The sequence below is a fragment of the Chiloscyllium punctatum genome, chromosome 30 (genome assembly GCF_047496795.1).
Source record: "Chiloscyllium punctatum isolate Juve2018m chromosome 30, sChiPun1.3, whole genome shotgun sequence".
Taxonomy (NCBI): Eukaryota; Metazoa; Chordata; class Chondrichthyes; order Orectolobiformes; family Hemiscylliidae; genus Chiloscyllium; species Chiloscyllium punctatum.
The window spans coordinates 25,859,600-25,885,618 of NC_092768.1; the positions used below are offsets into that span (position 1 = coordinate 25,859,600).

General features: G+C 49.5%; 1 protein-coding gene across 1 annotated transcript; it reads left to right on the forward strand.

Annotated features, from left to right (window-relative positions):
• Positions 1–5,583: 5,583 nt before the first annotated feature.
• On the forward strand, positions 5,584–23,242 carry LOC140455320 (zinc-binding protein A33-like). Its single transcript, XM_072550101.1, has 6 exons — positions 5,584–6,048; positions 6,154–6,249; positions 6,343–6,576; positions 7,146–7,168; positions 8,345–8,460; positions 21,882–23,242. Exons 1-6 carry the CDS (start codon positions 5,638–5,640, stop codon positions 22,430–22,432), a joined length of 1,431 nt encoding a protein of 476 aa, XP_072406202.1. The 5' UTR covers positions 5,584–5,637; the 3' UTR covers positions 22,433–23,242.
• Positions 23,243–26,019: the final 2,777 nt, after the last annotated feature.

Genomic DNA, 26,019 nt, shown 5'->3' on the forward strand with positions numbered 1-26,019 from the left:
CTTCCGCCTGTGGAGCATTTACACATTTGCTGATATTTCACACCAATGTGTAGCATTGGACTGAATGGTCTGTTTCCTTGGTATATCACTGTATGATTGTATAAATCGATATATGTTTGAAATTCTCATAGCAACCCAATGTGTATCTGATATTCTCATATAATCCAGTGTGAGCATGACTCTGTAAAACCTAAAGAGTTTGCATCCTCCGAAATAATTTATATTTCATGCTCTGACGCCCATAATCTGTGAGGATTGACATATTTTTTACATCGTTACTGCTCCTTTGGTCGGTTAGGTGCAGGAACCCCCATGTTAATCCAGTCACAACTATATGTTGTGAATATCTGTGGGTCCCTGATGCAGTGTCGCGAGTGTGGTGCTGGAAAAGCACAGCAAGTCAGGCAGCATCTGACGAGCAGGAGAATTGACATTTCGCTTTTGCCTGAAACAGCGTTTCTTCTGCTCCTCGTATGCTGCCTTACCTGCTGTGCTTTTCCAGCACCACACTCTCGACTCTGATCTCCAGCATCTGCAGCCCTCACTTTCTCCTCCCGGATACAGTGGGTGTGTTACAGTCGCTATCAACGTAACCGGGGACTAGTGTTAAGTTTCAGTTTCTATTGCCACTCCTCAACCTTCCTTCCAAAGTGCATCCATTTCCATTCCCCTGTTCATTCCCATCTGTCCTGGCTCCGCTCATTTCACCACAACTTCCCGTGGGTCTGTTACTGTGAAGCTCACTGTTTTTGTTTGGAGTTAGTTCAGGAGGAATTTTGTGGAAAGCAAATGACATGCTTTTTACTGAAAAGCAGTTCAGTGAAATTGTTGATGAGGATTTATTTCCTGGTTAATGCTGAGGCTGTCGGGGGGATAATGCTGGGATAGTGAGCACTGAATTAATTCTTAAATATTCGAGCAAAGACAAATTCATTCTGTCGACTGTTCAATAATTACAGACTGAGTGACAATGATCTCAGTCGCTGATAGCCCCCTGCCTGTCAGAAAGTTTAAAGGCACGTACACTGTGTGGAGAGCAATGCTTGATAACTCCATTAAAGCTCTGGTAATAATTCTGCTGATAAATCCTGTTCTGAAAGGATTCAGGGGGCCCAATGCCTCGTATTAAATACTCATGTTGCTGGCTGTTAATGCCTTTTCACATTTTGTTTCTGTGGGTTCCTCTGAGTAAGTGACTGAAGTTCCCAGCGCTGTGTTTATTAATAGTGAAGGGGTATGGAGAAACACAGGAAGCGAGCACGGATCTCGAAACACAGGAAGTGAGCCCGAGTTAGTCCAGGATAACGGACACGTGAGCAGGATTTTGATCAGTTGGTTCGCGGGAGGACACACAGACTTTGGAGAGTATGTGTGAACAGGCAACTAACCGGTTCAGTGGATCCTCAGTCAAGAGGTGTCACGGCAGAAAATGCAAGTCTCCTCTGGATAGTGGAGGCCACATTGTGCCACAATATATGAATGGTGGCAAATGAAATTTAATGCTGAAGATTATTGTGGGAAAACCAACAAGGCCAGTGATTACATGGTGAACGGTAGGACCCATTCAGTCCAGAGGATCAGAGGGATCTTGATGTACATCTCCGAAGCACATTGAAGGCAGCAGGGCAGTTAGGAGGTGATTAAGATGGTGTATGAGATAATTGTTTCTATTACTCAGGGCACTGAATACAAGAACAAAGAGGTCTGGATTTGTCTGTATATCATGCAAAACAATTCGTTTCGCTGTATGAAGGTACATGTGAAAATAATAACTCGATTCAAGGTTATGATGGCACTGTATATAACATTCTTATCTGCAACACAAAAATCTTATTGCTTTTGTTTAGAGTGAATTCTTTCAAGAGAAAACATTCGATTTTAGCACTGGCACAGACCTCTCATATATTAGTGTTGCTGTTTCTCTGCACCTTCTCTGTAGCTATAGGATTATATTCTGCATTCTTTTCTATTACCCTGATATGCTTCTGTAAGGTTTAATTTGCCTGGACAGCATGCACAACAATACTTTTACAGTGTGTTGGTACACGTGGCAATAATGAATCATATCAAATTGAAGTTTCATATCAACTTAATCGACAAGAAGTTCATGGATGTTCTGGATTTCTCAAGGTCGATCTGTCACAGAGAACATCGAGATATACAGCAGAGGAACAGGCCTTTCAGTCTTCCAACCCTGTGCCAATCATCATGCCCAAACTAATCTAAAAAAAACCTCCGGCACTTATTCAGTTTGTATTTCTCTATTCCCTCCCTATTCATGTTCCTATCCAGATGTCTCACCAATGTGTCTGCTTCCAGCACCTCTTATGGCGACGTGTTCCAGGCACCGAACACTGTCTGTGTGTAAAATTTCTTCACTCATCTTCCTTAAACTTTCCCCTCTCATCTTGAATCTGAGCCCCCTTGTAATTGATATTCTAACTCTGGAAAAATGCCTCTGACTGTATATCCTAGCTATGCCTCTCATAATTGTGTAGACCTCTATTAGCTTTCTCTCAGCCATCATCTTTCCAGGGAAAGTAATCCTAGTCTTCTTAACATTTTCTCATTGCCAATGCCCTGAGACCAGGCAACATCCTGGTGCACCTTCTCTGCACTCTTTCCAAAGTTTCCACAACCTACTGGTAGAGTGGTGACCAAAACAGCATATAATACTCCAAATGCAGCCAAATGCATTTTTGACTGGAATCACTTGTGCTGCTGCCAGAGCAAATTGTATCTGACAAAAAACACATTTCACTGGCAAAACAAATCAAGACATCTGCTAATTGGGAAGTTACTCATATCATGTTGTAATCCCATAATCAACAGTTTAGCACAACCAATGATACATACATCAAATTCATGTCGTCCAACAAAACAAAATTTTCACAATACAATGCCAAATGTTCACCACTAATTTGGAAAGGATCATTATCCCCAACACAATTTAGACTTTGAAGGACCACCGCAATAAGGCACTGGACGCAAATAATGGATCAGAAATCCAGTCACAAGTACTTGGATACCAGGAAATGTTTCTAAGATATGCAATCAACCCATGTTGTATGAGATCATGATAGATCACCACCTACATTGTAAAACAACAAAAGCCAATTCCAGAGCAATATAGGGTGTGCCGACAGTCAGGAATAAAAGATTAAAGGTAATGATTGTGAGATGATGCTGAGTGATAGCAGCCAGCATCAAGATGACCAAGAGGAACAATGAATAACACATAACTCTCCAAATGGGCATATAATTGTCAGATCAGGGCAGACAGTCAAAAATATTATATCAAAATTTAAGTTGATAATCTTGTTAACATTGTCCATATACGGTCTGTATAGGTACAGAATTGAGAATGTTTGGTATGTACAACATTGTTTATTGATGTTGGGCATCTTTTTGGAAACTTTTGCGATATTGTGTTACATCTCACAGCAGTAGTCTAATACATCTTCAATGACATACTCATATCTTCACTGTATCATAATATGTGACTTCAGTCTCTAACTTACTGAACTCGGTCCTTTTGCAGCATGACATGCCAAGTGAAGCATGGTGCAGTGCATATGAATTGTTCAGCTTGAGCCCAGTCATGCAAATGGATTTAATGCTGGTGCAGATACCAAGTAGTGGACTAAAACCTAATTGAATTTTTCAGTATTATGTGACCCACATCTCGTGTTATGAAAATATTTCAAGTATCATTGCATGATAATGTAGATCATCAGCATTCACATGTCATCTGTCTTCACAGATTCAGCCAGTCCTGCTGAGTTTCACCAGCAATTTCGGTTTTTATTTCAGATTACCACATCTGCAGTGCTTCATCAAAGTAGGAATGTTAACGTTCAATTATTCGGGGCATTAATGTCACCCCATATATGCATAGAAGGCCAACGGGCCGAGAGGCGGCAGATGTAACTTAATTTAGATAAACGTGAGGGGCTGCAATTTGGAAAGGCAAACCAGGCCAGGACTTGTACACTCAATAGTAAGGTCCTGGGGAGTGTTACTGAACAAGGAGACCTTGGATTGCAGGTTCATATTTCCTTGAGGGTGGAGTCACAGGTAGACAGGATAGTGAAGGGGCCGTTTGGTATGCTTGCCTTTATTGGTAAATACATTGAATATAGGAGTTGGGAGGTCATGTTGTGGTTGCGGAGGACGTTGTTCAGGAGAAAGTGAGGACTGCAGATGCTGGAGATCAGAGCTGAAAATGTGTTGCTGGAAAAGCGCAGCAGGTCAGGCAGCATCCAAGGAACAGGAGAATCGACATTTTAGGCATAAGCCCTTCTTCAGGAATGAGGAAAGTGTGTCCAGCAGGCTAAGATAAAAGGTAGGGAGGAGGAACTTGGGGAGGGGCATTGGGAATGCGATAGGTGGAGGGAGGTCAAGGTGAGGGTGATAGGCCGGAGTGGGGTGGGGGGCGGAGCGGTCAGGAAGAAGATTGCAGGTTAGGAAGGTGGTGCTGAGTTCGAGGGATTTGACTGAGACAAGGTGGGAGAGGGGAAATGAGGAAACTGGAGAAATCTGAGTTCTTCCCTTGCGGTTGGAGGGTTCCCAGGCAGAAGATGAGGCGCTCTTCCTCCAACCGTCGTGTTGCCATGGTCTGGCGATGGAGAAGTCCAAGGACCTGCATGTCCTTGGTGGAGTGGGAGGGGGAGTTGAAGTGTTGGGCTACGGGGTGGTTGGGTTGGGTGGTCCGGGTGTCCCAGAGGTGTTCTCTGAAACGTTCCTCAAGTAGGCAGCCTGTCTCCCCAATGTAAAGGAGGCCACATCAGGTGGAGCGGATGCAATAAATGATGTGTGTGGAGGTGCATGGATGTAATGAGCTGTTCAAGGAAATGGTGCAGATTGGACAATTACAACATTGAAAAGGTACCTGGATGGGTTTATGAATTGAAAGGGTTAGAGGAATTTAGGTCAAGTGCTAACAAATTGCACTATATTTATTTAAAATGTCTGGTCAGCATGCACAAGTTGGACTGAAGGGGTTGTTTCCGTGCTGTACATCCCAATGAATCTATCTTTTGGCCAAACTAAAATAGGGTTCATTCAATTATCCGACCCTCCTGGTCCCTCCAGTAAACAGCATATTGCACACGTAAGAAACTCCATGGTTTGTTTGTTGGAACTATTGGGAAAGTCTTTGTTCTCCAAAGACTGTACAGACTCGAACGGCTAAAGAGATTGTGCATGTATTTTTTTTAATAAATGAAGTAAATTTTTGAAATAAAAATAAATCTGCAGGCGGAAACAAGATGCAGATTCATAAAGCTAAACCTTCCAGCTTTTTGTGCATTGAGTGAACATCTAGAGGATGAGCCCTGCTTGTGCCTCCGTCCGGCCTCCCTCTGTCTCATTGTCCCTCCACTAAAGGCAACTCCAGGCACCTTCACCCTCCTGGGATGGGGTCAAAACCCTGTCAGCGTCCTAAACCTGTTTCTCCTTCGAAATATTGTTTTTCACTTGCTCCCAGGTCAAAACCTTCATTAAACATAGTTACTCATTACTCTTCTCTGACAATTGCCGAGAAATCCATTGGTAAGTGGTTGAACTGAATGTGTTCACCAGCGCAGTCACATTGAAACTGAAAGTGGTTTGAATCAGGAAGTGCTGAGATCGATCATGGCTTCCAAACAGCAGCTCCAGAGTTTGATAGATCAGACAATTTGTCCCATTTGTCTGGATTTCTTCACCGATCCGGTTACACTGGATTGTGGACACAACTTCTGCCGCTCCTGTATCACCCAGAGTTGGGAAAAGAAGGAGATAAACTCCTGCCCGGCATGTAGAGAGGAATTTCCGGAAAGAAACCTCAGGGTGAATCGGGCCTTAGCGAATTTGGCCGAGGAGGCTCGAAACTTAAAGCTGGATCCGAAAGAGAAGGAAAGTAAACCTCACTGTGAGAAACATCAGGAAGATCTGAAACTGTTCTGTGAAACTGACAAGAAATTGATCTGTCTGATTTGTAGAGATTCGCGGGAACACAAAAGTCACAACTTCCTGCCGATCAACGAAGCTGTTGAAATCTCCAAGGTAAAAGAGAGAATATTTTGTAAAGTGCACGTTTCATCACATATCCCTGATCCCATACCTAACCTAACACATCTATTCTTCAATTTCTTTCTTTCCCAATTACAGGATAAGCTGAAATCTTCCTTAGATTCTCTCACTGAGAAGAAATCGGCGGTTCGACAAACAGAACTGACCCAGAAACGGAAGATTTCCAAAGTGAGGGTGAGCTCTCCCTGTGCTGATTTTCTGGGATCTCGGTTAGTTTTGTTTCCTTTATCGAGGGACGTTAATGAGGTTTCACATTTCATTTGGTAGGAACGGGCGAGCAGTCTGCAGACCCACATCACATCCGAGTTCACTAAAATGCACCAGATTCTCACTGAGAAAGAGCAGCGTTTACTCAGAGATCTCAGGGAAGAAGAGGAGAGGGTTGTAGAACCAATGGAGAAAAACCTTCGAGAGATTCAGGAGAATTTAAATTCCATTGAGGAGAAACTCTTAAAGTTGCAGAAACAGATGGAGCAAAAAGACGAATTGATCTTTCTGAAGGTGAGAGAATATATTGCAGGTTATTTCGGACATGATGACAACTGTAAAAATAATATGGAATGTCATGTAAAAAAGTGAACTGACCTTGTGACTGTCCGGACGGTTCTGCTGTTCAAAGTTAAAAATCACACAACACCAGGTTATAGTCCCACAGGTTTACTTGGAAGCACACTGGCTTTCTGCTGTTGGCACTGAAGAAGGGTCAATGCTCCCGAAACGTTCACTCTGATTTCTTTCCACAGATTTTTCCAAACCTGCTGAGATTTTCCAGTAATTTTTTTTGTTATTATCTCCGTGTTTCCCAATTTTAATTACCTCCTGGAACTCCCATTGTAATCCTGTTCCAGTTCCATGTGGAGAGTATGTGGGTGTGACTGGTATAATGGGAGTCACTATCTGTGAGTGGGACTGATGGCTAGTTCCAGTTTATTTTACAACCTCCTCAATCTTCCTTCCTAAATGTATCACTTTTACACTTCCGTGTTGTGTCTGCTCATTTCAGCAGCGTGTCTGTCTCCTCCTGAAATCTGTTACTGCCATCCTCACTGTTTGTGATTCATTTCTTTCAGGAGGAAGCTTGTCGGAAGAGAAGGTAGGACATGCTCTTTACTGAAACTCTGCACAGTTTGCTCAATAACTCAGGGACGGGTTATTATGGGGTTATTTCCTGGTTAATGGTGCCGCTTTAAAGGGTGATTCATCGTATAACAGTAACTCCGGTTATGGTTCACACACGTGTTTTTTTTTATAAGAAGAAGACTGTTACAAGTTTTAAACAGTATTAGATTTTATGAAACTGTTCTGCAGCATTGTAAACAATGACAAGATGCCTGTAAATACAACCTGGTTCCGAGGCTGGAAGTGATCACTGCCCTGATTTTTGTGACTGTTTGTGTGACTGTGACATTCCCCCTGACCCTGTGAGAGACACATGGCCCATGTTTCCAGGGAATGGCCATCCCTGTCCCTGCATGGATCCTGACCAGCCCGAGACAGTCAGAGTTGAAAGGTGGAATCATTTTTGTTTCACTTTGTACAGCACTAACTCGCACGGTAGCCTTTATAAAGGGAACAATAAATGCAAAATGAAAAAAAAACTTTAATTAGTGTAATGTAATGTTCTGAGTACTTTGCATGAGAGTTGGAAAGTATAGAAAAGTGTCACTGAGCTATTAATCTAGGTGATTGCTGTTGGTTTTAGCGGATCATAAAGGAGGAAAGAGGAATAGAAAGATGGAGAGGTTCAGGGAGGGAATTCCAGAGCTGAGGGTCTGGACAGCTGAAGGTCCAACCTCCAATTGGGGGGGGGGGGGGGGGGGTGGTGGGGGCGGGGGGGAGAGACTAAAACCGGAGATGGTCAGGATGCTGGAAGGAGAGGAGCAGGATTCTCGGAGGGTTGTGGGACCCACGTATTACACAGTTGGATATGAGGCTTTTAGATGTTTCCGGTTTTTTGTCTCTGTTCCACAAGCTCTGTTTATAATACGGCAAGGGGATGGAGGTAACGTATATTATCTCCTGCGGTGTGTGATGTCTCAGTACCTAATCTGTTATCAGGACATGGGCCTTTCTCTGGATCTGGGTGTTTCCAATCCTTGCCCTTGCATTATCGAATTCTTGTTGGACCAGTTACAAAAATAAGATGAACATTTCCCTTTCTATCCCATTGACTCAAACATGAAAAATGTGGAACGCTTGAGTATTTAAATGTTTTCATAAATATTCGAACAACGCAGAGTTTATGATGTCATCTGTTTAATGTTTACAGGATTAGTGATGAGATAAAGATACTCTCAGCTGCTGATGGCTCTCTGTCTCTCGGACAGCTCACTGACCCTTTACAGTACACACTCTGGAGAGAAATTTTACACGCCATTCACCCAGGTAAACATGTGTATTCATTTTCCTGATGGTAGATCCAGTTATGTAGGGTCTCGAAGGCCCCAGTTGACATTCTCACATCACTAGTTGTTAATTCTGGGAGACTCGCCCTGGAAACATTGTATTTTCTGTGGGTCCATTTGGATAAATGTCTGAAGCCATCAGCTCTGTGTGTCAGAGCAGTGAAGGGTTCTGGATTAGAGTGGTACTGGAAAGATACAGCAGGTCAAGCAGCATCCGAGTTGCAGGAAAATCGACGTTTCGGGCAAAAGCCCTTCATCAGAAATAGCCCTTCATCATCTGTTCCTGATGAAGGGCTTTTGCCAGAAACGTTGATTTTCCTGCTGCTCAGATACTGCCTGACCTCCTTTGCTTTTCCAGCACCACTCTAATCTAGATTCTGGTTTCCAGCATCTGCAGTCTTTGTTTTTACCCAGTGAAGGGTTCTGTCGAACCAGAGGAATAGAGTACGGAAACAGGATTTCTAGGGGAGACTGGGCTGGCTCCATTTGGTGTGTGACATTGGAGGAACGGTTTTTATCATAATATCAAAAGGCATGTAGACATTTAAGAGCCAGTGTTAACAGGCACTTATCTAAAGGGGGTTGTGAGAGAAACAATAAAAATTCCTTGGAAAGCTCCCCAGGTCTGCCAGCATCTGTGGAGACAAATCAGAATTAACCTTTCAGATTGAGTGATCTTTCCTCAAAGTTGATAGTTGCTGGCAAAAGTCGGTTTATATGCAGAAGGTACAGTGGGGGAGGAGGAAAGGAGGAAATGGTAGGTGGGGATAGTCCCAAACAGAGAGAAGTACAGTTAGAAAGACAAAAGAGTGGATAACGATTAGGTTAGGAGAGTGAATACCTGGTGATAGAGACTGTTAGTGCCAAATAATAGGCAGAGTGTAATGGCAGTGAAAACAAAACCTGGAGTGTGGGGTAGGGGTCTAGGTCATGATAGAGCTCTGAGACTAGAATTATTGCCCTTGAAGGGTAGAGACACAATACTGTCCCCTGCCACCATAGCCTGCCCTAGTGAAGAGGGGGCCCGTGGGTTCGATCGCAAGGGTGCAGCCCTGTGTACGGTTGAACCCGCATTCCGCTGTTTCACTCTGCCATAAGGGGTGGGGGCAGATTGTGATTGCCCCTTGCCGTTTGCAGCCTGCAAGTGGCACCCCATACACAACGCTGTCTCGGGAGATGGCTGTGTCATGTGCCAAAATATATTTGAGGGAGGCTTTTTCCCGTATTACTCCAATGTTTTCGATGTGGAACAGGGGACGTGGCCCAGACCCCGGGGTGACCACTGGGATCAGGAGAATCATCCCGACTCCCGTTGCCTCACTAACCCCACAGTCGGTAATCACCGGGTACACACGGGTCATTTCCTTCAGGGTCCGGCTATCAAGTGGCCCGGAGTGTCCTGCGAGTGAGGCCAGTTTGGTGTTATCGATCCAGTCGGGCACCTCCCCCCTTTGTATCTGATCCAGGTTGTGTCGGATCTGGGCTACCATCCACAGGCCATATGCATGACACAGCTGCCCCTCCTGAATGTGAGCCGTATTCTCCCTTTCCCGATCAATAAGGCGGTTGATGGTGTGGGCATGTGTCTCCAGGGCTACAATGCCGTCGAGCTGAAGGTGTGCTCCCTCTTCCCCCAGAAATGCCTGTTCTGCCTGGTGTGTGAGGGATCTCGCTAACAGGTCTCTCATCACCCCTTTTAGCTGTTCGATTTTCTCGTTAAGGCCCTGGATATCTAGGGAGTTTACCACGGATGTTCCTGTGTTGAGTCCTGTGAGGGCGTCACTGATAATGTCCCGTCTGTGTCGTTGTGTGTTGTGTATGGGTCGGTTCGATAGTGGGTTGCCCCCATGGCATCTATAGCCCTCTCTATCACCTCTGTTCCCATCATGGCGCATAGGCTGCGTACCTGTGCTGTGCAATATTCCGGTACCCGGATGCCCGATATATTGACCAGCACGGGCACGACCTCGTGTCAGACGTTATCATAAAGGACTTCCCCCTCCTCCCATAATACCAGTCCACCCGTGGGCCCCGGCCTCAGAGAGGGGTACGGTTGTATCTTGGGAGTCGTGGTCGTGGGTGGTGTGGTTGGGGGAGGGACGAGAACCACAAATACAGAGAAATCACGGCGGCATTGGTCGGTTCATAGTAACCGCAAATGGACAGGTCCCGTATCGCGAACGCGTCGAAGGCCGGGGCCAAAGTGAGGTCGTCTGGCATAACGCACATCATTCCGAACATGCACCCCCCCCAGGTCCATAGCCTCTGCACATTATAGGCAGGTTGGTCGTGGGTCGCGCTCCGATGTGCAGAGTAGGCAGATTGTCTGTAAGTCTGGGAGGACCTCCAGCCAGGTGTTAAAAAATGTGTCGACCTCGTCCGGCTTATCCCTCGCAGGGATGCGGATGGCACTGGATGAGTTGAAGGCAATGCCATGGCGGTAGAAGTTGTCTGAAGCTCTAGAGGAATAGGGTACAAGTCCTATGGCGAAGAGGAGGATGTGGAGGATGGTGCACCAGTGAGACATGATCTGTGAAAGAAAAGAGAAAGGGAGAGAGAGAGAGAGAGAGAGAGAGAGACATCCTCATCAGGGTGTATGATCAGTAAACGTACATGTGTTCTGCGGCCCCCTCCCCCGGACCACTGTTGCTGTAAGGGGAGAAAATGTTAAAATCTCGTCAGGCTTGTCAGGGGAGTGCTAGTGAGCGGGGAGAATAAGTTGGTGGTGGCTGCCAGTCAGGTGGCTGGGCCGATGTTCCGGCCACTCCACACATTGGCCCCGTGTGGTTAGGGACGGGGACCACAGACTAAGTCTTTGTCGTCCGTCCAGTCGGGCCCTGGGGGAAAGGTTTAAGTTGGGACCAATGTTTCCACCTGCCCTTCCCCTTCATATCGATGCAGGCGCAGGTGTTGCTGGTGAGGATGATCTCGTGTGGCCCCAGCCACCGAGGGGTGAAGCCGGGCCGGTCGGGGGTGGCCCGGACCAAGACTTTGTCCCCAATGCCCAGGAGGGGTTGGGGAGGCGGCTGTTGCTGCTGTTTCGTTTGGTCCCTGATGTCCTGTTGATCGTGGGCGGTCTGTCTGAGGGCCTGCAACTGTGTGTCTAGCTGTCTGATGTAATGGGCCATCCCATCCCTAAGTGGGGCCATGTCCTCACCCCCTTCGATGACTGTCTCGGGTAGTCGCATGGCCCTGCCCATCTTGAGTTCGAAGGGAGTGAGGGCAGTGGAATGGCCCGGGGTGGATCTGAGGCGCATCAGAATGCAGGGCAGGACGTCCACCCAGCCCTGACCGGTCTCGGCGATCGCTTTCGCGATCGCCACTTTGAGGGTCTGGTTCATGCATTTGACAACGCCCGAACTCTGGGGGTGGAAGGGAACATGGAAGCGTTGCCTGATACCCAGGAGGCGGCAGGCCAGTTTCATCGCGCGTCCCGTGAAATGTGTTCCCTGGTCTGAGCCAATCTGGAGGGGGACCCCCCATCGCGGAAAGATGTCGAATGCCAGGATTCTGGCCACAGTGGCTGATGTGCAGTGTCGTGTCGGGAAAGCCTCTACCCAGCGTGTGAAGTGGTCGACTATGACCAGGCAGTACTTCTTGCCGCGGCTGGCGGGCAAGGATCCTGTGAAGTCGACCTGGAGGTTCTCCCAGGGCCCCTTGGGCGGTGGTTGGTGGACCATAGGAATGCGCAAGGGCCTCCCTGGGTTATGTTGGGCGCAGATAATGCACCGGCGGCAGTGCTTGGCCACGTCGTGGCCAAGTCCGGGCCACCACCAGTCGGTCTGCAGCCTCTCGAGGGTCCCCTCCCGGCCTGCGTGGTCGGGCTCGTGATGTAAACGTATCAGGGTAGTCCTGATGGCCGCGGGGGCCACTACCTTGCCGTCGCGGCGCTACACCCCATCGGGCGCCCCTTGCCCTCCAGTCCTCCCTTTCCTCGGGCTGAGCGCCATTTTGGACGTCCAGGACGTGAGCCTCCCGGACTTCATTCACAGGCGCAGCGCGTACGGTGGGGCGGAGGGGCACCTGCGTCGGCTTTGGCGGCCTGCTCAGCCCAATGGTTCCCTAACTGTTCGGCCGTGGTGGCCCGCTGGTGCGCCTTGATCTTTACAATGGCTGCGAGCAGGGGAAGGCGCGCTGTTGCCACTAAGTCATGGACGGTGTTCTCGTGTTTTATTTGGCCGCCGCCGCCGGCCGTGACGAAACCCCAGCGGCTCCATGCTGTCATGTAGTCATGGACTACCCCAAAAGCGTACTGGCTATCGGTGAAAATATTGACCCGCTTGCCCGCCCCCATGCGGAGCGCTGCCATGAGGGCGACCAGCTCCGAGACTTGGGCTGAGGTATCGCCGTCTAATGTCCCCTGTTCTCGGGTGGCCCCCATGTCGTCGACCACTGCCCAACCCGTCCGGTAGGACCCCTCAACCAACCAGCGTGAGCCGTCAACGTATAGGACCAGGTCGGGGTCCGAGATCGGACTATTGGCAACGTATTCCCACTCAGCCGAATCCATGACGGCCTGGCAGTGGTGGGGTTCCCCTACAGTTATAACCCCGTCCGCGGGGTTCTTACCCGTGTCCCTAACTATTCTAATGGATTGGTCCCGGGGGAGGAGGAATGCCTCCCAGGTTGCCCTACGGGCGTCAGAGACGGTTCGGAGGCATCCTGTATTCAGGAGCTCCACTATAGCGTGTCCCGTGTGCAGGATGATCTGACCGGACATGGTGACCGGCTCGCACACACGGACCGCCCACGCGGCGCAGTCAAGTGCAGCCACGCAGCGGTGCATCCCCCTCACGACTGGGGACTCCTTAGTAGAGTAGTACCCTACGGGCTTCATGCGGTCCCCGGAGAGTTGGGTGACCACGGCGCTTTTGAACCACCCTTCCAGGCTATAAAAGACATGAAAGGGCTTAGAGAGATCAGGAAGGCGCAGGGCCGGGGCACTGAGGAGGTGAGCTTTTAGCTTGGAGTAGGCATCGTCTTGCTCGGGGCCCCACTCCAGCCTCTCTGCCCCGGGCCTACCCCCCTTTACCAGGCGCTGGATGGGCTCCGCGATGGTGGCGAAATGCACTATGAAGACACGGCTCTAGTTGAAAAGGCCCATAACGCGGCGGATACCCCTGAGCGTGTCCGGCCGTGGCATGTCGGCGATGGCCGACTTACGATCGGGAGGCAGGGTCTTGCTGCCCTGGCTAATGTCGTGGCCCAGGTATCGGACTGTGGCCAGGCCGATCTGGGCCTTTGTGGGGCTGGTTTTAAAACCTGCCTGGGTGAGGGTGCGCAGGACGGTGGTCAGGGCTCCCACGTGGGAGCGCGCGTCTGTGGATGCGATCAGGAGGTTGTCCACGTACTGCAAGAGGGTGCTAGAGAAAGGGGATAGGTCGCATTCCTCGAGGGTCCGACTCACGACCCTGTGGAAAATGATGGGGCTGTTGTGAAAGCCTTGTGACAGCCGGGTCCATGTGTATTGCCTGTCTCGCAGCGAGAAGGCAAACTTGTCCTGAGAGTCACGGTGCAGCGGGATGGACCAGAAGCCGTTTGCCACGTCCAGGACCGTAAAGATCCGGTGGGAAGGCTCTAGGCCGTTACAGATGGTGTACGGGCTGGCAACAATGGGGTGCTCTTTGGGTGTGACCCGGTTGAGTGCCGTATAATCGATGGTGAGCCGATAGATCCCATCCGGCTTACGGACTGGCCATATGGGGGAGTTGGTAGTGGACACCGCGGGTCGGAAGACACCACGGCCGGTGAGTTCGGCCACAATGATCTCTATGGCGCGCAGCGCCTCGGGTTTGATCGGGTACTGTCGTTGCGGGGGGTGTACAGCTCCGAGAAGCCGCTCAGGAAGGGAACAGACAAGGCCGCAGTCCTGCTTGCTTGTGGCCCAGACCTCCAGGACCAACTGGCAGACTGTTCCGAAGGCACCGTCTCCGGTCCAGTCCCGGGTGATAGGGACGCAGGGCGTGAGTGCAGCGACCGATCTGGTGGGGATCCATCTACCCTCAAGGGTGCTTTTATGGGTTTTGCAGGACGTCCATAGGAGGCGCCGGTGGAACGCTCCCAGTTCGCCCAGGAGGTCAATGCCCAGGATTGTCCCTTTCGAGTTTGTGCAAACCCAGAAGTGGACGGGGAGTAGAATGTCATCGATCTCCAGAAGGGTGGCCTCGCTACGGCGGACCACCACCGAGCTTCCCCCCATCCCCGTGATGGAAATGGAGTGATGGGTGGAAGGGAGGTCGAGGTCGGTGAGGGAGACTGACGCCCCCGTATCTATCAAAATGTTGCATTGGCGGCCCCAAGCGATGCAGAAGCCCAGATACGGGGGTCGGCTCCCTCGGCGTGGGCTGACACTACTCAATCCTTACGCCGGGCCAGTAGCTGGAAGAGCTCAAGCAGCTGTCCGCGACTGAGCTGATCCCAGTTGGCGGGGGGGAAAGCTTCGGGCTACGGCTGCGGGGTTTGTGGGGTTTTTGCGGCCGTGAGTCGCTGTTGGTTCCCTGCTTGGGGGTTACCTCTTCGCTGGGGTGCGAGGGACGCCGACGGTGTGCATGCCGCAGTGGGGAACGGCCCCGTTGCTGACCCGGGTTGTCCCTGGCCTGGCCGGGGCTGCCCCCTCCCAAGTCGGGGTCTCCGAGGCGTCGGAAGGAGAGCGGGCAGTTAAACTTATCGTGACCCGTCTGTTTGCAGCGGTAGCAAACGAGCGGCCCTGGTGTTGAAAGTGCCGCAACGGTGGCCGGGGCTTGGTTATAGAGGGACATGGCCCAATTCTCGAGCTCCGTGAAAGAGATGTAGGGTACCAGGCCTGTCCGGAGGACAGCCTGGTGTGTGGGGCCTAACCCGTCCTTATATAGTTGGATAAATGCGGGGTTCTGCCGGTCAGCATTGGGGATCCCACTATGCGCCTGGAAGGCCTCGAACTTACGGGCCCCATATTCCTGAGCACCCTTGCCGGGTTTCTGGGTGACGGCCACAATGGTGTTCCAGTCGACCGGCATGTGGCCAAGAGCCTCGCTGACATCGGCCTTAAAGTCCGCAAGGACGGCCTCCTGCTCGCGACGGCTGTCGCTGACTTCGGCGCACCAGGACCCATTCTGGTACGCAGGTCGGAGCCTGGACCACAGGTTCTCTGGGAGTTTGGTCCGGACCAGACCGGCCACGTCCCTATTGTGGAGGTTGTGGCAGATCTGCATCCCCCTAAGACGCTGCCAAAATTCAGCGTTATTGTGGCGGGTCTTGAGGGTGGGGAGCCTGTCCAGGAGTTTCATGCTATCACCCGGAATTAAGGAGGCATATGTCATTTTAAGGCGGGGGTTGTGGGTTTGGGACGCTGGTCTCCCCTTCTCCCCACCTCTGGGGGTACAGTCAACTTTAACCGGGGCGGTGCGAGCTAGGTTCGCGTGTGATTCCTGGGGGTCTGTGTTGTCCACGAGCCCCTCCCAATCCCAGGTAGGGGACGGCGGGGCGCTTGGAGGCTCAGATAATGTCGGTAGGATCGTACGGTTGGCAAGCACCTGGGCTTCGAGGTGTTCTGAGGCCTGTTTCTGCTTATCTTGCACGTATAGTTGGACCTTGCTAGCGAGCCTAACATGTGCCTGAAGCCCAAGGAAGCAGGCTTTCTTGTATCTAGCCCTTTGCTGGTGGACCCACTACTCCCGCTGGGTACCCAGCAGATCGGTGGGCCGTCAGCCCGATCGGAGCATAGCCTTGATGACCTTTTTATTCTCGTCGGCTATGAAACGAGTCAGGGAGCCTTCTAGCCCCCATTCTAAATCGCCTACCGCGCAGCCAGCCATGTTGGGGGGGAGGGGGGGGGGGGGCGCAGCGGGCTTAATGGAAAGAGGACTTAGAAATAATAAAACTACCAGCGTGGGAGCGCAAGAGATTTAACTGGTGCTAACTTATTCACCTCCCAGTCGGGGAGCCCACTCCCTGAAATCGGACCCTAGCCCCCGGGTCGACGAAGGCAGTGTGGGTTAGGTACAAACGGGGTGCGTGTCTACACCCGATCGGGCAACCCCTGTTTACTGTGAGTCTCACTCTCACTGCCTAACGCCTAACGACCGTGTGTGCCCTGCGAACACCGGGCATGAACCAGGGGCCCATGTGCAAGGGGGGGGGGGGGGGGGAACGGCGTGAGCGCAGACCACTAAAAAACAAAAAAAAAGACATAAAAAGGGCGAGGCGCGGGCCTGTACCAGGGCGCATCACCTAAAAAAAAAACCCGTGAGTCTTTCTCTCACTGTCTGAAATTCAGCGGCCGTGTCTACCCGCCAGTACTGGGTGTGAACCAGGGACCCGTGTGCGGGGGTGGGGGTGGGGGGGGGGGGGCCTGAACTCAGACCGCGCTAATCCCACAGAGGCCACCACCCAGGACTGCGGAGGCAATTGGTGAAAGCTTGGCCCAGAGGCTCCGCTCGTCGGGCTGGATTGGAGGACTTCCCGTCTTGTCGTGCGCGGTGGCCTTCCAGACCCTACCGCGGACTCAAGGAATGGCGCCAAAATAAAAATCGGGCTCAACCTATAATGGGATCCCCTAACCTTCCACCGCAGAGGTTATCCAGGAAGGCTTTATGGGTGTGTGTCAGTTGGAACCTTGACGAGATTATAAAGTGGGTTTCGATCTGTGAGTCATGACCATTGTCTGGAGTCATGACTAGTGTCTGGTCTGGTGTGTATTCGGTTCTGTCTTTGGGCCCCCTTCTCCCGATCACGTGGTCGGGCTGGCAGCTGCTGTCTTAAAATGAATACTGTTTGCTTTAAAATGGATTCTGCTGGCTTAAAATGGATACTGCTGGTTCTCCCGATGTGGGCCTTGCTCCACGGTAAACACGGGGCGGTTTATCACCCCCCTTCAGTAACATCTTCAAAAATTTTAATCAAGAAGGGATTTCTCATTTACAAAGCCATGTTGATGACATCAAATAAGAGGGTCATGTAAATCCTGTCCCCCACCCTCTCCAGTAACTTACCGACCACTGCTGTGAAGCTCACTGGTTCTATAGTTCCCTTGCTTTTCCTTACAACCTTTCTAAAATGATGGCAACAAATTAGCCGACCTCTAGTTCTGGCACCTCACCTGTGGCTGTTGTTCGTACAAATACGTCAGCAATGCGTCCAGCAATCTCTTCCCTAGTTTCTGGTCCTGGGAATTTACCTGGTTTTGCACAATTGAAGACCTCGACAGCACATCCTCTTCTGTAATATGAACCCTTTTCAAGACATCACTATTTATTTCCCAAGTTCTCTAGCTGCTGGGAAATGGAATAGAATTTGATAGGCCGTTGATGACCACAATGGGCTGAAGGGCCTCATTTGATGCTGTGTTATTCTATAGCTATGTAGGTTGGTTAAGTCAGTTGGCTGGACACCTGCCGAATGATACAGACTGACAGTAACAATTGAGGTTCAATTCCTACACTGTGAACATCTTGTCTTCTAATCCATGCCCCTTCAGTGAGGGATGGTGACACTGACAATAAAATCACCACCAGCTTTCACTCTCAGATCAGTGAGCAACCTCAGGGACTGTGTCAACTTCACTTTCTTTTAGCCTGTGGCTCAAGCAGTGGACAATAGACAATAGGTGCAGGAGTAGGCTATTTTGCCCTTCGAGCCAGCACCACCAATCATTATGATCATGGCTGATCATCCTCAATCAGTCTCCTGTTCCTGCCATATCCCATAACCCTTGATTCCACTATCCTTAAGAGCTCTATCCAACTCTTTCTTGAAAGTCTCCAGAGACTTGGTCTCCACAGTCTTCTGGGGCAGAGCATTCTATACACCCACCACTCTCTGGGTGAAGAAGTTTCTCCTCAACTCTGTTCGAAGTGGCCTACCCTTTATTTTTAAACTGTGTCCTCTGGTTCAGGATTCACCCATCAACCGAAACATGCTTACTGCCTCCACAGTGTCCCATCCTTTGACAATCTTATACATCTCAATCAGGTCCCCTCTTAGCCTACTAAACTCAAGCATATACAAGCCCAATTGCTCCAAGCTTTCAGCATAGGATAGTCCTGCCATTCCGAATTGACCTCGTGAACCTACGGTGCACTCCCTCAAGAGCCAGAATGTCTTTCCTCAAATTTGGAGACCAAAACTGCGCACAATATTCCAGGTGTGGTCCCACCAGGGCCCTGTGCAACTGCAGAAGGACCTCTTTGGATCCTTCTCGCAGATTCTCTCAATAACTAAAAGATATCATTTTTACTGCAATGTTCACCTTACCTCAGCAAAAAGATTAACCTTCTTAATTACTCACTGTTCCTGCATTGAACATTTTCTGTCTCATACAGTAGAACACCAAGATCACTCTGTCACTGGCAATTCTGCAGGTTTTCTCTGTTTTAAGAATGCTCCTTGTTTTTAAAATTCTTCCTTGTGAAGACTCCCCTTCCCCTCACATCACTGAGGCCTCACACTATCCACCATTCTCTCACCCACATAACTCCCATTACCACCCTGAAGTTGTCCTATCTCCTCAGAATAACGTAAGTATTTAAAAACCCAAGCGACTCAATCACAACTTTTTGATGTTGTTGCAAATACTTGCAACATCCCCATAAGCACCTCTTTGGCAAAAAAAAAGGAAACCTTGAACCCAGGTTCTCTCAGGAGAGATGTCAGAGAGAGAAAGAGGGTCAAAAAAACTGACGGCTTGCCAAACCAAACCAAAACTAGAGTTAAGCTGACTTGAGAGAGCTGGACACTCCCCTTCGATTACACAAGTGTTTCTTTAAACTTGAAAGCCTTTTGCCTGAGGCAGTATCTGTTATCAATGATCAATTTGTCCCGAAAACATATACAAACCAGAGTCATCGGAATCTGTGTTTACAACCCCTCTAAAGAAAAAAGTACAACCTAACCTTAATTAAGCAGCAATATCGTCACACCCCTCATTTACCCCCACACTCTATGCCTTCCTCCACACATCTCCCTTTCACTTCCTCCTCCCATCTCCCTGATTCTCCTCATTCGAGTCATCCTCCACATTTACATTCCCCCTCCCCATCCCCTTTGCTGCCAATTTCCCTCTCATTTTCCCCTCCTCCACAGTCATGAACTCCCACACAGTCCACCTCTTTATTCACCCCCTCAGTCTCTCCTCAGTTTCCTTGTCCCTATCCCTCACTGCATCCCCCTTCCATCTCCATACAGGACCCACTCTCCTCACCCTCCCTTCCCATCTCTCTTCCATGGATTTCACTCTCCACACCCTCCCTCTAACCAACACTCCCTCCTGATCTCCCACCCCACTCTCTCCTGCTCTCATTGTCTCCCTTCTACTCACTCCCCACTCCCATCTCTGACCCTACTCTCCCAACCCACCCCCAAATTCTCCCACTCTCTTTCTGCTGTCCTGCTCACTCTCCACTCACTCTTCCCTCTTATTCACTGTCCCCTTTAGCACAGCTTCCCATCCCGGACACTCTCCCCTTGACCTTGGTTTGCACCTGCCAATAACCATCCCTTAGCCTGGCAGACCATGGCCCCACTGCATTCTCCACCCTCCAACCCACTCACCTCCACATTCCCCACATCCATCCATTCCTCTTGATTGTTCACCATTCAGTCCTCCGCACCCTCCCTTCATTGTCCTACCTTCACAATTCCCTCTCGCCGCTAACTCACTCTCCCAGTCACTCCACATCCCCTGACAGTCTGCTTGCCCACACCTCCCTATCGATGCCCGCTCACTCCCTCCTGCTCTCCCATTCCCCTCAATCTCACATCACCTCCTGATCACTCCTCCTGTCATCAGCTCATTCTTCCCTCTCCCTCACTATCCTCTCGAGCACAGCTTCCCAATCCACGCACTCTCCTCTCAACCTCACTGTGCTCTCACCCTCTTCTTTGCACTGCCCCTCACTCCTATCTCACATTCGCCCTCTCCCTCCACTCCATTCTCCATTATCACTCTGCCATGATTTCCCCCACCCCTGATTCTCCCTCCCCGTTTAATCTTGCCTCCTCAAACTCCTCTTCCCCTTCACACTTGCCTCCACCTCTCTCCCCTTCACCTCATCCTCAAGTTCACTCAACTCCTCCACATTCCTCCACACAGACTTCTTCAAGTTCTGAGACACAACTCTGTCCTTCCTTTGAAGCCCCCATCCTACATTCCCCTCATCTTACCTCTCCTCTCCCCTGCTCAGACTCCACGTCATCGTCCAGTTCACTCACCTCCAGAATTCCCAAAAAATGTTTACTTTGCACTCTCTCACTTCGTCACGTGGATTAATTCTCTCTCATCTTAACACATCCTTATGTACCCTGTCACTTCTTGCCACTCACACTTCTCTCCCACTCACTCTCACCTCCCATGGCCAAAATGAACCTGTATTTCTCCCCTCCAGCTCAGCCATCCCTTCCTCCTCACTCCCACCTCCCTTTCTCTCTTCCCCTCACTCACTGTATCTCCACCTCTCAACACTCCCACTCACCCTCCTGATCTCCAAACCTCAACTGTCCACTTATTTTGCAGACCTCCTGTTGTCACCCTTCCATTCTATGGTATAACTCACTCTCCCCTACAGCATTCCAAACAGTCCCCTTCCCTCATAAATCCACCAACCCTCTCCAATATCCTTACTCCGATTCCAATCATTCCCTCCTCCATCACTTACTCCATTTCTTCACTCTTCCATTCCCTGCCCTGGGGTTAAATACCTCCCCTCATTTCCTCCCATTCTCCAGATGCTCCCCTCCCACTTCGCCAAACTCTCCTTTACAAGTGCAATTTCACTCTACCCGTCCCTGAGTCTCCCCACTCCCTTGCTGCCCATCACTCCTGCCTCCCCTCACTATTCCCATTCCCACTGCCTCACATCACCTCACTCTCCCCTTTTCTTTTGAATTTTCCAACTTGCCATCGCTCTCACCTGAGTACTCAACCCTCCCATTGCTCACCACCTTCTGAGCTCCTCTGCATTCTCCACACCTCTCTCTCGTACTGCCCCTTCACTCAGCCCTCCTCTCTTTCCTACCTCTCCTCACTCACAACCCTCTATCCCAAATCTCCTCACTCTCCCCCTCTCTTTAACCATCCCCTCCCTCCTGTGATAGGGTTATGATTAGGGTTAGGGTTCTGTTCTTCCTGTGCACTTCATGTCCCCACTCACAACCCTCCAAATGAGCCCTCTCATCTCCTTCACTCATCCCTCGGCCTTTCCCATCCTTCCTCCTCATACCTCCGCTCTCCCTCACTCACCACACTCTCCCTCACTCACTCCCCTTTCCCTGTCTCCTCCTCCCTTGTTCAAATTCTCTTTTTCCAGGCTCTCTCTATCTTTCCTTCTCTCCCATCCTCCTCCATCGCTCAACCCCTCCCTTCCTTCGCCCTTCGCTCACCCTCCCTCCCTCTCTTTCTCTGACGGTGTTATTTGATCTCTCCCCCAGCTCCAGCCTCTCTGACTCTGGATCCGAGCACAGCCCATCCCCTGCTCATCCTGTCTGAGGACCGGACCAGTGTGAGACCAGGAGACACAGAGCAGTCGCTCCCTGACTCCCCGGAGAGATTTTATCCCTGGCTCGGTGTCCTGGGATCAGAGGGATTCACATCAGGGAGACATTACTGGGAGGTGGAGGTGGGGGAGAAGACCCGGTGGTATCTGGGAGTGGCCCGAGAGTCTGTGAAGAGAAAAGGGGAGATCATCCCGAGCCCGGAGACCGGATTCTGGATTGTGGGGCTGTTACCCAAATGCCGTTATTTTGCCGCCACCTCCCCCTCTCGGACCCCCCTCTCCCCGAGTGTGAATCCCCGGAAGATCGGGGTTTTCCTGGACTATGAGGGGGGACAGGTGTCATTTTACAATGCGGACACCATGTCCCATCTCCACACTTTCACCCACACTTTCACTGAGAGGGTCTTTCCCATCTTCCATCCGGGATTGAGTTACGGCGGGAAAAACTCCGCCCCGCTGACAATCTGCGGGATTAAAGGGCACTGACAGATCCATCCCATAATTTCACCCCGTCCCCCTGCCTGCTGCCAGCTGTAAACTGATGGGGGTCGGTCTCAGTCTGGGGTAAAGAGGGAGGGGGAGAGAAGAAACAAATAGAAGCTCAATTGTAGAGAGGGACTGACTGGGTAGAATGAGCTGTGAGCTGCAGGAACCCGGGGACCTTCCTGCCTGTAATGTTGCTCCACAGGCGGGAGGTGGCGCTACATGATGGTGTTGGACATGAATCAGTCAGTGGGTCTCAGGTTGGGCTCAGAGGAGTCTTTCCAAGGGGGATACCAAACCATTTCACTGCAGGGTCAGGGAGTGGAAATTAAAATCAATTCTCTGCAGAGCCAGTGAGGTCTTTGTGGGGGGACTGGGCTCAATCAAAATAAACATTTCAGACTGATCCAACACCCGCATCTCCAAATCATGATTTAGGAACACAGCGAGACTGGTCTTGTTTTGTTCAGGTCTGTAACTATTGACCAGAATTTTGCTGCTCTTTCATAAAATTGGAAAATTTGAAAACCTCAGATTTGAAAGGGATGGGTGAACTGACCATTTATACCATAATCAGATAATATTTAACCATGTTTGAAACTGTTCAGCTGGTGCAAACTGCAATGTCGTTGGAATTACAGTTATTACTTGTCCCTGAGTTATTATCCATCATCATTATCTGCACTGAAATAATCTTTACATCAGCCCAATAAAAATGTCTGTTTGATAAAAATCATTAATTACTCTAGCACTCTGTGCGCGGAACCAGTTCAGATTTTGACAATGTTTATGTTTATGTAATTATAATTTATGTTGGAGGGCACATCAAATTTGAAAATAGCTTCTTCAATCAAATCAACATCTGTGATTCACTAGAGTGTAAGTAAGGCTTTTTTTAAAAAATACTTCATCAATAAATCCAAGAGAGTAAACCTGTTAAGATTGTATTTGTCAATTTCGCCAGAATATGTATCCTTATACCTTACATTCCAACTTCATCTGGATTATTTTAAAATTCACTATTTCAAGTCAATGGAGTGTTAGCTGCCTGGAAATTATCCCACTTTTACTCTAGACCTTCAGTCGTTAGAACATAGAACATAGAACATAGAACAATACAGCACAGAACAGGCCCTTCGGCCCACGATGTTGTGCCGAACTTCAATCCTAGATTAAGCACCCATCCATGTACCTATCCAAATGCCGCTTAAAGGTCGCCAATGAATCTGACTCTACCACTCCCTCAGGCAGCGCATTCCATGCCCCCACCACTTTCTGGGTAAAGAACCCTGACATCTCCCCTATACCTTCCACCCTTCACCTTAAATTTATGTCCCCTTGTAACACTCTGTTGTACCAGGGGAAAAAGTTTCTGACTGTCTACTCTATCTATTCCTCTGATCATCTTATAAACCTCTATCAAGTCACCCCTCATCCTTCGCCGTTCCAGCGAGAAAAGGCCGAGAACTCTCAACCTATCCTCGTACGACCTACTCTCCATTCCAGGCAACATCCTGGTAAATCTTCTCTGCACCCTCTCCAAAGCTTCCACATCTTTCCTAAAGTGAGGCGACCAGAACTGCACACAGTACTCCAAATGTGGCCTAACCAAAGTCCTGTACAGCTGCAACATCACCTCACGACTCCTGAATTCAATCCCTCTGCTAATGAACGATAATACTCCATAGGCCTTCTTACAAACTCTATCCACCTGAGTGGCAACCTTCAAAGATCTATGTACATAGACCCCAAGATCCCTCTGTTCCTCCACCTGACCAAGAACCCTACCATTAACCCTGTATTCCGCATTCTTATTTGTTCTTCCAAAATGGACAACTTCACACTTGGCAGGGTTGAACTCCATCTGCCACTCCTCAGCCCAGCTCTGCATCATATCTAAGTCCCTCTGCAGCCGACAACAGCCCTCCTCACTGTCCACAACTCCACCTATCTTTGTATCATCTGCAAATTTACTGACCCACCCTTCGACTCCCTCATCTAAGTCATTAATAAAAATTACACACAGCAGAGGACCCAGAACTGATCCCTGCGGAACTCCACTTGTAACTGGAGTCCATGCTGAATGTTTACCATCTACCACCACTCTCTGCCTTCGACCGGTTAGCCAGTTTTCTATCCAATTGGCCAAATTTCCCTCTATTCCATGCCTCCTGACTTTCCGCATAAGCCTACCATGGGGAACCTTATCAAATGCTTTACTAAAATCCATGTACACTACATCCACTGCTCTACCCTCATCCACATGCTTGGTCACCTCCTCGAAGAATTCAATAAGACTTGTAAGGCAAGACCTACCCTTCACAAATCCGTGCTGGCTGTCCCTAATCAAGCAGTGTCTTTCCAGATACTCGTAAATCCTATCCCTCAGTACCCTTTCCATTACTTTGCCTACCACAGAAGTAAGACTAACTGGCCTGTAATTCCCGGGGTTATCCCTATTCCCTTTTTTGAACAGGGGCACAACATTCGCTACTCTCCAGTCCCCTGGTACCACCCCAGTTGCCAGTGAAGACGAGAAGATCATTGCCAATGGTACTGCAATTTCCTCTCTTGCCTCCCACATAATCCTAGGATATATCCCGTCAGGCCCGGGGGACTTGTCTATCCTCAAGTTGTTCAAAATGTCCAACACATCTTCCTTCCTAACAGGTATCTCTTCTAGCTTATCAGTCCGTTTCACACTCTCCTCTTCAACAATATGGTCCCTCTCGTTCGTAAATACTGAAGAGAAGTACTTGTTCAAGACCTCTCCTATCTCTTCCGACTCAATACACAGTCTCCCACCACTGTCCTTGATCGGACCTACCCTCGTTCTCGTCATTCTCAGGTTTCTCACATACGCATAGAATGCCTTGGGGTTATCCTTGATCCTATCCGCCAAGGATTTTTCATGCCCTCTCTTAGCTCTCCTAATCCCTTTCTTCAGGTCCCTTCTGGCTATCCTGTATCCCTCCACTGCTCTGTCTGAACCTTGTTTCCTCAACCTTATGTAAGCCTCCTTCTTCCTCTTTACTAGACATTCAACCTCCCTCGTCAACCAAGGCTCCCTCACACGACCATTTCTTTCCTGCCTGATCGGTACATACATATCAAGGACACGTCGTATCTGCTCCTTGAAAAAGTCCCACATTTCCACCACATCCTTCCCTGACAGCCTATGCTCCCAACGTATGCTCCTCAAATCCTGTCTTACAGCATCGTAATTTCCCTTCCCCCAATTGTAAAAACTTCCTTGTTGTGCGCACCTATCTCTCTCCATAACCAAGGTGAAAGTCACAGAATTGTGGTCGCCATCACCAAAATGTTCACCCACTAACAAGCCCACCACTTGTCCCGGTTCGTTGCTACCTTATTTCGGGTTTTAGAGTCAGAGATTGATAGAGTCCTACACCATAGAGAGAGGCCCTTCGGTCCAAACAGGTCCATGCCAACCTATTGGTCTATCCGTGCTGACCTCATTTCCCTGCACTTGGCCCATATCCTTCTCAACCTTTCCTATTTCTTCAAATTTCTTTGAAATGCTGTTAATGCACCCGTTGCAACCACTACACTGTCAGCTTATTCTGTAT